The 12,422-nt window shown below is 38.7% G+C and overlaps 1 protein-coding gene across 1 annotated transcript in view; it reads right to left on the bottom strand.

The window, feature by feature from the left end:
• CDK19 (cyclin dependent kinase 19) overlaps positions 1 to 12,422 on the bottom strand; it is a 114,206-nt gene that overhangs the window by 18,972 nt on the left and 82,812 nt on the right. Inside the window, exon 6 of the mRNA XM_060753169.2 lies at positions 7,069 to 7,200. Within this exon, the coding sequence (XP_060609152.1) occupies positions 7,069 to 7,200 (132 nt within the window). The remainder of the gene's footprint in view (positions 1 to 7,068; positions 7,201 to 12,422) is intronic.

Raw genomic sequence — 12,422 nt, 5'->3', positions numbered from 1 at the left:
GCTAGTTTAGAGATGGCTTATGACAGGAAGGAGGGCAGAGGAGGAAAGATCAAACAACGTATGTCTGCAATGTGACCTAGACAGTCATCTGAAAGGGCAGCAGAAGTGTAGAACTGGAGGCTACTGTCACTGTCCAGTGCCCAGGAAAGAAACAAACAATTCCCATTGTTCCACTGCAGCTATTATTTATAAGTATACTGCATTAGAACATGGAGATAAAATTTAGCTATCATGGCTCATGGCTGCGTGTAGTTGCTACTTTAGATGAATCTATCTCATTCCACTTTTAAATCTAACTTATGCTGTAATTGTAAGCAGACTTTTCAGTGCTGTGGATCACAGGAGTTCTTATCTGAATAAACGTGGAAAGAATGTCTGCCGGTGGCCAGATTTAATAGTCATGGGCTGGCAGTAAATCCTATCAATTTATGTTGTATCATGAAGCATTTTCTTTTTTTTTCTATTTACTGTTTATTTATTTATTGAATATATGTTCTATCTCTCTGCTTGCAGGATATCAGTGTGGTCTTCATAAACTGAAGGTATGGGAGAAAATGCGGAAGAGGGCAACAGTCTGAAAACAGGTGGCTGAAGGAGTTCCAACAGTGAGCTCCCTGCAAGCAAACATTTCACAGGGTATTCAGACTTCTTTTTATGTTCCTTCTATTTCCTTACAGGACATAGGTTGTGGCTGTGCCCTTGGCACAATGAGTTCCTAAATTTTATGGCAATATTCCCAAGGACATGAAAGCCAACATAGTGCCACTGAGAAAGACTCAGAGAGGTATGTAGATAAGGCCATCAGGAATGTGACAGAGGTATTCTGATTGTAGGATGCCAGGTTCCTGGCATTATGAAGGTGTTGCCATTAGAAAGGAGCTATTCTCTAGGTACTGAATTGGTCAACAAGAAGGCAAGAGACATTGAGTCATACAGCACTAATTAATCACTTTTAATATAGAAATATGAAATTAGATAGGTGTGTTTACTACATGGACATCTGACTACCGAGAAGACTGAAAGTATCACAAGTCATCTATATAAGCTGGCAGAAAATGAGGGGACATATCAACACTCATATTCCACATGAACACTGGTGATGACAATAGTGTTTCCTAGAATCAGAAGTTAGATTGTTAAGTAGGATCTTGAAATTCAGGGCTTTCAAGGTCATATTCTCAGAAATGATAACCATTCTATGTATCACTGTAATTCTAATAGTTCAAAAAAAAAACTTGACCAAGAAAGATAGGCCAGTCAGCTTAACTTATGTTCTGAATAAACTACTGGAAATAAAATGTTATTATCTGACCTACAAGAAAAAAAGGTTGGGTAGTGGGACCTCATTAGCTCCCCATGGGATCTTGGAAGACCATATCCTCCTATTTTATTATTCTCCACAAATGTTCATGGGGGCAATGTCTCTATGTTTTTGGCCCCCTCTGGGTCATGTTGGTCAAAAGAGGTATTTTTCGAACAGGAAGTGACCTGGAAGTCAATTTTCTGGATTACTTTCTTTCGGCAAGAAGACCTCTGGCAAATCTAAAATGGTCCAAGGAGCAAAATGTGGAGAAAGTTTTCCTTACATTACTTAGGGAATGTCTGCAGGCACTAGGAGGCAAAAGGAAAAAAGAGTAAGGGGCCCCGACAATCACAGAATAGTTCCATGAGCCACATGTGGTCTGCTGGCTGTACTTCCCCACCCTGGTATAGAAGAACAGCTCTTGCTGACCAAGAATCAACATAGCTTCTGCAAAGGTCAAATCCTGCTTGGCTAGTCAGTTACGGCTTTGAAAGTGTTAAGAAACATGTGAGTGGGAGTGATGTGGCAGACATTATCTACTTACACTTTGATAAAATCACTCACCAAACACTCCTGAGTAAACTTAGCAGTCATAGAATGAATCACCAGGTCCTTTTATGGATATGTGATTGGTTTAAAGACAGAAGATAAAGAGTTGGAATGAATGAACACTTCTTACAATGGAGAGATGTAAACAGGAATGTCTCCCAATGTTGTATATTGAGACTGGTTCATTCTAATTGGTTCATAAATGGTCTGGAAGCAGAAGTCTGGAAGAAGAATGAGGTGACTACATGTTCTGAAACATCAAATGATGCAGAATAGAAAAAAAAACAGTACAAGGAACTAGGAAGGGGCTTTATAAAATGGAAATACAGTTCACTTTATGTAAGTATAAAATAAAATACAACAGAACAAAATCTTCCCTTTACATATACAGGGCTACAATCAAAAGATGGCTAATAAAAGAGAAGATCTGTGGGCTATAATGATAACTTAATGAAACTGTAAATCTGATATATGACAGGAGTGAAAAAAGAGAATTCCATGTTCGGAATCATTAGGAAAGTGACCAAAATACAAATGTATTTTTGCACATAGGTATGGTGTGAACACACTTGCAATATTTTGTACAGTTCTGATAGCCTCATCTCAGAAAGAGGTAGGGACTTCTTCACACAGCCCTTTTGGCCATGCCGTTGCTCCAGCAATTGCAGGTGAAAAGGAAAGCATGTGGAGTGGCTTGAGGAACCCTGCCCTCCATCCTCCTCTCATTATATGGAGGGGATGGGAGAGGGTGTTTTGGCATGCTTTCCTTCCCCTCATCAGATGGCAGAAATAGCAGAAACGCATGGTGCCCCACTGCCCTTTCTGCCATCACACAGGGACTTGGTAGAGATAAAGTGCCTTTCAGTGCTTCACCTCCACTTTGGGAGGAATGTGGGTGAAGCCTGCCATGCATAGTGTGATGACTCATGACAGAACCTGTCCAAGCCACAAAATAAAGCAGCAAAATGGGGCGTTTTTGCCCCATGTGAAGAGGTCCTTAGTAAATGCAGATCTAATGAACAGAAATCCAAACTACTATTTTATAAGGAAATACTATTTGGAGATTTTAACAGAAAAAAAGTGACTCAATTAGGAAAGTGATAAGACTATAAAATTAGGTACTGGGTGGAAAAAGAATTTTCTCTCCTTCTTTTGCATAATATTAATGGTCTTCCAACAAAATTGACAGAAGATTCAGCACAGACAAAAGAAAAGCACTTTGGCACACAACATATAATGAACTTGTATTATCTGCTTCCATAAGAACTGATGATGGTCCCGAACTTAGATGGCTTTAAATTAAACGAAGTGCTGTGATTGATTTATGAAGAAAACAAAATTTGTTGCCTACAAGGTACTGGAGATACCTTACAATTTGATTTCTAAGCTCACTGAATAGCTTATGTTAAATTGTATAACCTGTATACAAAAATGTGCGATGACTCTTTGAATTGTTGATGTTAAGGAGCTTCAGAGCAAGTATCTTGAGCACCTGTTGAGGGAGTGAGGAGACTGTGCAAAGCGAAGTGCTCTTGGGACGTGTTGCAATCTGGTTTCAGGCCTTATTTCAGAAAAGAAGTCACCTTAGTCACTCTGCTGGATAACCTATGTCTAGAAAAGGATCAAGAATCATGACCCTGCCAAATGGCTGCAGCACATAATTTTTCATACGACCTTCTAGATACTTTGGTTCTTGGGGGTTCAGACTAGTCCATTTTTATTCATTCAAACTTTTAAATGTTTGCCTCTCATCTTTTATCATGAGAAGTGTTAAACACTTTCACCTTAAGTTATGCTGTATTTATTAGAAGATTTCAAGCTGTAGCTTGAGAGTTACATCATACTATAGAAGGAATGTGCAAGTACTAAGTATTCTATAGTTACAAAGGCGATTCTTTGCTCTGTGATTAACTCAATAATTATTTTGTTTGTAAGACACAAGTCTGGACTCACGAGGCACACAAACATTATAGTTATTATGGCTACATATTGCATCCTCCTTGACAGGGATTTTGATATGACTATGCCAGCATGTGCATCTGTCTGGTCATGTCTAGTCATGGCTTTTGAAGCACCTCTGAACACTTCTACCCCACCTTCTCTGGTTCCCTCATATACACAAGGAACACTTACCCAAGATAACACCTACTGCCTACAGTCATTGCATTTTTAGTTTATTTTACAGAATTCACTGGCGTTTCATTTTTCATTTGTTATGCACATCTTCATGCATGTTGCCCTGAATATGATTTTGTTATAAATATACTGTTCAGTAAACTACTGTAATTAGTACCTAGGACATATGATAAATTTTCCAAATACTGCACTCTTGTAATAATTACATCTTTGATTCTTATTCCACTAATGCCAATGGTAGAGTATACCAATACAATCTTTCTTCCTGTCCAACTACAAGCTTCTCCCTATATGCTGACGTACTTTAAAAAATCTGCAAGTGCTTTACAATTTGAGAATTCTTATGGTCAAGCATAATGATACAAATTGAATTCTACTTGTAATAATGTAACCAACCACCTTAGCAGTACACATCATATGGATGGACTTCTGAGATGGTGATATTTAAGATGTGTGTGTTCACTATCAAATAGTATTCCAAATAATCTTCTAGTTCTTTCTCAAAGTTGCATTACACAGAATATGTATCTTTCACATACAATACAGCAGTTATCACATGGTGTTACGTTTGAAAGAAAAAAAGATTGGCATACAATACCACATCTGTTAGATCCCAAACAAAACAATCCACTTACTGTGTTTCATATTACAATGGTAAAGACAAACTACTTTGTAACAATGATCATTTTACACTGAGAACAACAAACATGCATGTATAGAATGAGCAATGTTGTATACATTCAATTACCATAATCACACTCACAAGCCATCAGTAAATGTATAATAAAACAACAAGAAAATAATCTTATTTAGAACTACAAAGTTATCTTGCCAATTTAAAACAACACAGGCAATAAAGAAATGGGGGTATTTTACAAAAGGCAAAGTAGACTGGACACTCTACACTATGGCATTTAATTCAACAAGCTTAAATAAAGTCTTTCAGTAAATTTACATTTATTGTCTCATATAAAATTTAATTTTGCTTCTCCTATATTAGAGGAAAATATTAACAATGGAATACCGAACAATCATGAGTTTCCAGTCTACCATTTTAATATTCACTTGAAATAATCTGTTATAACATAAAGAAATTGAAAGCTGGCATACAGGAAAGTCTAGATTTTTTTAAATGCAATTGTTCTGGAACGGGTGTTCCAGGGGCTCCAATTTTGTGTTTTGCACTGAGTGTTTGTTCATAGTTCTAAGTTGCAGGGACTTTGCAGATAGGTGGCTTCCTTTGGCTGCATTCATAGGGCAAGCCACCTGTCAATAATAGTTAGGTTCCCTGGTCCCGCCCCTTTTTGAGTTTTAGTGGGAACGGGAGCCATTTTGAGTTAGTTCTCACAGAGAGGCCTTTCGCACAGGACATGAAACGAAGTGGCTCCTGTAGAAAAGCTTCGTCTTCTACAGCTTGGCCGGGGTTATACAGCCCTACGGCTTGGCCGGGGGACATACAGCCACAGCTTGGCTGAGGGACTCCAGCCGGCCATCACAGCAACCTGAACTGCTTCTTTTTCCCTGGAGGTCTACAAAGCTCTGTTAGGGCAAGGGTCGCTCGCGGAAGCCAGACGCAGTTGGTACCGGGTGCAGGAGCTCCACGTCAACAGAGGCAAGTACAGACTGCCCAGATTAGAAGTTAGGATTTCCCCATTAGTTAATTACAGTTAAGAAGACAGTGCCTGTTCCCAGTGAACAAGATTGCAAGAGCCAATAGACAGTTAAGAAAGTTTGAAAGTACCTGTTTGTTTTCATCAGTAAAGAACTTTGTTGGACTTACTTTAAGCCTCTACAGAACTTTGTTTGGGGGAATCTAAGGGCCTTTAATCTGAGGCAGCCCCGGCGTCCCGTTGGGCACACGGAATTTATGTCCTGTCTACAGTCATGAGCACAGGCCCAGCGTGCGACAGCACAGCAATGCTCTATGAAACCTTATCACCTATAAATACTGTCATCCTATTCATGAGATCTGAGTAGGCACTTATTGACCAGGAAAGAGATCCTGCGAACACGGCACACAGTTCAATGAAAAAGTCAACCCAGTGTGTAGTTGTTGTTAAAAAGGTAAACTTTACATTAGAGGCTAACATATCAATGTCATAACATCATTACAAATCCATTATTTGATTACACTTGGAACACTGAATATAGTTCTAGATGCTATATTTTTTTTTAAAAAAGACATCCTGTATCAAAGGTGGGCGACGGTGGAAGGCAAATGGGGACATATTGGCCCTCCAAGATATTTTGGAAAATGCAAACCCACTGCCAAAAAAAAAGTCAGAGCACAGGGATATTGCTGCTATGCCTTTAGATATATCCATAAGCCTTTTCAGTGTAAGATGTTTTCTGTTGTTTTTTCTTTTTCAAAAATAGGAAGTCAGTGAAAGTAACTTCTGGTTAACTTCCAGTTTCAAAAAAAGGCACTTCCTAAGTTTTTATTTCTAGAAGAAAAAATGAGGTCCAAGTATATTTACAATACCATTGTCAGTTTCACTCATCTTTATGAAATTTGAAAATGGATTCTCCCCTATTTCCCTACATTTTAAATATTTTCACATGTGTTGGGCTGTGTTTGAAAGCAATTCCAATGCTCTCAATCATGTTTTCTTTCTCTCCACTTGCATCTTCACATTTGTTGATAATGGCATTTGTGTGTAAAATCAGAGAAGGACATGACCTTTGAAGGCTGAACATCTGGCTTATGAAAGGCAGCCCTGCATGGAGCAAAAACATGAGGGCTGAACAGGGAAAATGTGTGCCTGCCAGTGATGTAATTAATTCAGATAATGATTCTGGAGGAATGTCAGGCAACTTAGTCAATGGAATAAGATTGATTAAAAGTACAAGATTGTTATGAAGTGGCCATTAAAGGTTCCTCACGTTCTAATTCTGCATTAGTGCTGATCAAAAGTTCTTTGACTGTTAAACTGCTGGAGGTGCCATTCTTGCTATTTCAAATGATTACCACAAACCACGATGAGTATATTCCATCATTATCACTTTAATTATGGAAGGTCCTTTTGACAGAGATGACCTCAGACACAGAATGTTTAATTCTCATAACCCAAAAAACTTACCAATGGCCTTTGTATAGTGCCTTGCACCAAGTAACAATTCTGGGGCTCTGTACCAAAATGTCACCACAACTGGATCCAGATCTGCCAGTGGCTTGAGTGGAGAATTGAATAACCTTGCAAAACCCATATCAGCTGAAAAATAGAGTATTTTTATTACACCAAATGCAAATGTTTCCAGAGCAAACTATAGCATATTATCATTCTCCATATCCATAATAATAATAATAATAATAATAATAATAATAATAATAATAATATAATGAAACTTTATTTATATACCGCTCTATCTCCCCGAGGGGACTCAGAGTGGTTCCCAGGAAACATCACAAAACATACGAAGTAAAACATAACCATAAGATTAATGAAACAATATAAACATAAAAATTGTTGCCATAATACACATATATTAAAAATACCCACTGCCCAGTCACTTCAGTGGGTTCAAGGGTCTTCCACAGATCATTGCATTACTTCTTATTCTATAACCTCCTCACATATCTTCCTTTGAACTCTTTGTCTAAACGGGGGCTTGCATTTTGGGTGGAAATCTGAAAGTCATCCCTAGCAAGGCAACATGTGGATGTCAAACTAGTGTTATCAATATTGCTGGTGACACAAAATGAGATACTGACCTCTATCACAAATAATTATTCTAAGAAGGCTGAAGGAGCACTCCATAACCATTGAGATATTATCTTGTGCCAGTTGACCAACATGTCAAATCCATTTAAACCACTGTCCACTATCTGCTTCTATCCACTTCAGTTTTGTTACATAGCCTTGCATATTTTTATCCTTAAAGGTTATCCTTACAGTCGGACATACATATACACATATTTGTATAAACCTTCACTGACATTTCCTGACCATTACCTGCTCCTCACAGACATTCTAAATTCATTATGTATGCATTGTCATAATTTCCAAAATTCATTGTACTTAAATTAGATTGGGAAACCAATTTCATTAAATTAAACATGTTATTCAGATTAATTGCAATTGATACATCTGAATCATCAAAGATACTTTGAATCCTTTTTTTTTTTCATTTTTGCATTAATTGATTTCTCAATTACGCTTTTTGCTGTAGGAGTGTTATAAGGTTGTTGTTGATCTGCATCATTAAATTTGACATTATCTGTACCGGATTCCTGTGCCTAAGTCTGAGAGACCGTCACAGCTAAGTCAAAAACTCTTCCACAATCTCAATTGCATGGCTCGAGTTTTAAAATAAATTTTTTTGCTTACCGTTTGAGGATGCTTCACTGTCTGCATTCTGATTTAGTGTCTGCCTCTCCCTACTGCCTAAAATCATCCAATTCAATATGGTGACCAGAAGGCACAACTGAGCTTAAATTGATCTATCACCCTTTTCTGTCTGGGGAAACAATGCTAGTAAATATACTGCTTTCATTTTCTCGTTGTTTTTAATTTTTAAAAAACTATTTAGTCTTTTCCAAGGCAACTTTTTTTTTTTTTTGGTCTTACTGCCAGGGCTTTTGAATCCAAAAGCTGCTGTGGGCACCTTTCCTCTGAATTGCTCTCATTAGATCACATGTGTCAAACTCCAGGCCCACAGCCCAAATCTGGCCCGCCATATGTAGCCCTCCAAATGCTGGACTACAATTCCTGTGTGATACAATAACATCTGGAAGACTATAGTTGCAATTCCCATTATCCCCAGTCTGCATGGTGGATATAATCAAAAGTGATGGGGGCTGTCTTTCAGTAATATCTGGGGATCCAAAGTGGGTGAAAACTAAAGAGCACTGACACGGGGTTCCTAAAAGAGAGTGATGCACCTGAAAAGGGCCTCTTGACACTAAGGAGATCACTGTATTAAATATGGGTAGTTGTATTTCTAATACTGATAAGAATCTGATCTTGAAGTCAAAGATATTTAAAGCAGCTCAAGAATTTTGCAGACAAGCAGTCACCTGTACCATAAACATGATGTAGCATGAGAAACGGAGGGACGTACAGACATAAATAAAACAAGAAAATGCAAACGATTACAGTTTTCTGTCTTGAACACTTCTTATTGGAGTGAAGTTATAAGATCGAAATTCCATGAACAATGAAGGCAGAACACAATCAGGGCTAAATGCCAAATCAACCAAATCAAAATCAGATTTAGGTGTGGCATACTCCCACTGCTCCCGGAGGGCTCTCAGTCATTTATGAGACAGAGTTCTGGAAAACATGTACAATTGCATACTCTTTTATGGCATTCTGGCTATGTTGAATCTATATATATAAATCTGTTAGGTTGGTTCAACCGGACAGCAAAACTCTAAAACCCCCCAGCGAAACTTAACCAAAATTCCCATGCCCATAACACAACCCACAAGGTACAAACATATCTACTCAAAATGAAAAACAACACAACAACACACTCACAAAACGGCAAAACAACAAAACTCAAAAAAACCCCAACGAAACTTAACCAAAATTCCCATGCCCATAACACAACCCACAAGGTACAAACATATCTACTCAAAATGAAAAACAACACAACAACACACTCACAAAACGGCAAAACAACAAAACTCAACCCCCCAACTAAACTTAACCAAAATTCCCATGCCCATAACACAACCCACAAGGTACAAACATATCTACTCAAAATGAAAAACAACACAACAACACACTCACAAAATGGCAAAACAACAAAACTCAAAAAAACCCAACAAAACTTAACCAAAATTCCCATGCCCATAACACAACCCACAAGGTACAAACATATCTACCCAAAATGAAAAACAACACAACAACACACTCACAAAACGGCAAAACAACAAAACTCAACCCCCCCAACTAAACTTAACCAAAATTCCCATGCCCATAACACAACCCACAAGGTACAAACATAACTACTCAAAATGAAAAACAACACAACAACACGCTCCATCACTCCCCCCGCCGCCGCACACACACACGCAACCCCATGCTCCATCACTCCCCCCGCCGCTGCACACACATACACAACCCCACGCTCCATCACTCCCCCCACCACACACACACACACACGCAACCCCACGCTCCATCACTCCCCCCACCGCCGCACACACACACACATCCCCACGCTCCATCACTCCCCCCACCGCCGCACACACACACGCAACCCCATGCTCCATCACTCCCCCCGCCGCCGCACACACACACACATCCCCATGCTCCATCACTCCCCTGCCCCAATCTTACCTCCTTTTACTTCACGCCACCTCCAAACCCCACCCCGCCCCTTCCTGCCCTGTCAAAATCCAGGAAACACAGGAAGGAAGGAAAGAAGGAAGAAAGAGAAAGGGAGGTAAAGAAAAAGGGGGAAGGAAGGAAAGTTAGAGAAAGAAGAAGAAAAGGAAAGAAAAGGAATGATGGAAGGAAAGAAAAGAGAGACAGCAGAAGAGAAAAAAGGGGGGAAGGAAGGAAAGAGGTAGAGAAGGAAGAAATGAGAGGCAGAGGGAGGGAAAGAAAAAGGGGGAAGGAAGGAAGGAGAGAAGGAAAGAAAAAAGGGAATGAAGGAAGGAAAGAGGGAATGAAGGAAGGGCGAAGATGTAGAGAAAGAGGGAGGGAAGGAAAGAAGGAAAGAGAGAAGGAAAAAAAGAGACCAGAAGAGAAAGAAAAAGGGGGAGGAAGGAAGGAAAGAAGAAAAAAGGGAATGAAGGAAGGAAAAAAGGGAGTGAAGGAAGGGGGAAGATGTAGAGAAAGAGGGAGGGAAGGAAAGAAGGAAAGAGAGAAGGAAGAAAAGAGACCAGAAGAGAAAGAAAAAGGGGGAAGGAAGGAAAGAGATAGAGAAGGAAGAGGAGAAGGAAAGATGGGAGGGAAGGAAGGAAGGAAGGAAGGAAGGAGGGAAAGAAGGAGAGAAAGAGGGAAGGTTGGCCACAGCAACACGTGGCGGGTATAGGTTGTTATTTCTATTATTATTGTGCTATTATTCCTATGAGACCCTTTTAGAGGGAATGGGAGAGGTGTCAGGTCCCAGAGGCAATGCATTGCATTATTGTTGTTGTTATGATGGTGGTGAAATAAAAGGAAATAAAAAGTGAAAGAAGGAAGCAAACAGGGAGGGAAGAAAGGGGGAGGGAATGAAGGAAAGAGAGAAGGATGAAACCAAGTAGTGAAAGAAGGAAAGAAAGAAAGAGGTAGAGGAGGAAGAAAGGAGAGAAAGGGGGAGGAAAAGGGGGAAGGAATTGGTAGGTACCTCTCTTTCATAATAGTCCAGATATCTACCTCAACTTTGATAAGTTTTACTATAGGCCACAGCAACACGTGGCAGGGCACAGCTAGTAATATATATGTTTAGTAGTTGTGGATCACCATTCCTGGCCTGATGAACATGGCAAGCTTAGAAATGGTAGAATATATATATATATATATATATATATATATATATATAATACTTGATAAATTGTTCTTTTGAAAAGTAAATGTAAGTGCTTGCCAACTGAGCTACACTAAAAAGTTTCTATACCTTTTACCTTACTATCCATGCACTGAGAGCATTAAACAATAGATCTTGTGATATAGTCCCGATGATGCTTCCTTACCACTCCTCACCAGAGACCATTATTTAAAAGATAAAGATAAACTCTGAATTTTAATTTTTAAAACCCTTATATATGAAGTATGACATTAAAACAAAATGTAAAAAGTACTAAAAAAGCAAAGATACCCACATGTGTCAGTTGCAAAGTTCATCTACATGTTCAGCATTAGCCAGGTGATTTTGTATTTTCCTTCAAATCTGCATCTACGTCATGCATATTAATAATTTTATAGACATACTTTTGTCTATAAAGTTGGTTTTGTGTATTATTTCTTCTTTTTTTTTCTTGACCACTTTCATATTGTGCATTGCTTTGAATTGCTCATTAATAATGTACAAAATTATTTTAAAGTCACAATTACTTGTACAGCAAAAAGTTTTGATTACTCCTACTGAAATGAACACGGTCTATAACTCTTAATGTTGATTATACAATGGCTTGTACATCTTACCGTACTATAAAATTAATAATACTTCCTCTCTGTTGGCAACAGATCATTAACTTAAAGGTAACCTATGCTTTACGTTATTGCATTATTTTCTGTGTACTTGCAATTAATTGAATTTAACTTGTGACTTCAAGTTGTTTCTGTAAACAATCCCCCTGGTTAATCATGGAATCTCACTGGATAACATTGGGCAAGTCACACACTCTCAGAGGAAAACAAAGGTGAAAATCCCTCTGAATGAACTTTGCCAAGAAAATGCTGTGATATTAAGGTTTGCATTAGGGTCAGTATAACTTGGAAACAACTTGAAGGCACACACCAACCACAACAATAACAATATTAGTAAAAGTTTTGAAGGG

This window comes from Anolis sagrei, chromosome 1 (genome assembly GCF_037176765.1).
Source record: "Anolis sagrei isolate rAnoSag1 chromosome 1, rAnoSag1.mat, whole genome shotgun sequence".
Classification (NCBI taxonomy): Eukaryota; Metazoa; Chordata; class Lepidosauria; order Squamata; family Dactyloidae; genus Anolis; species Anolis sagrei.
The sequence above is the reverse complement of the archived record's forward strand: the minus strand, read 5'-3'. Positions and strand labels throughout refer to the sequence as shown.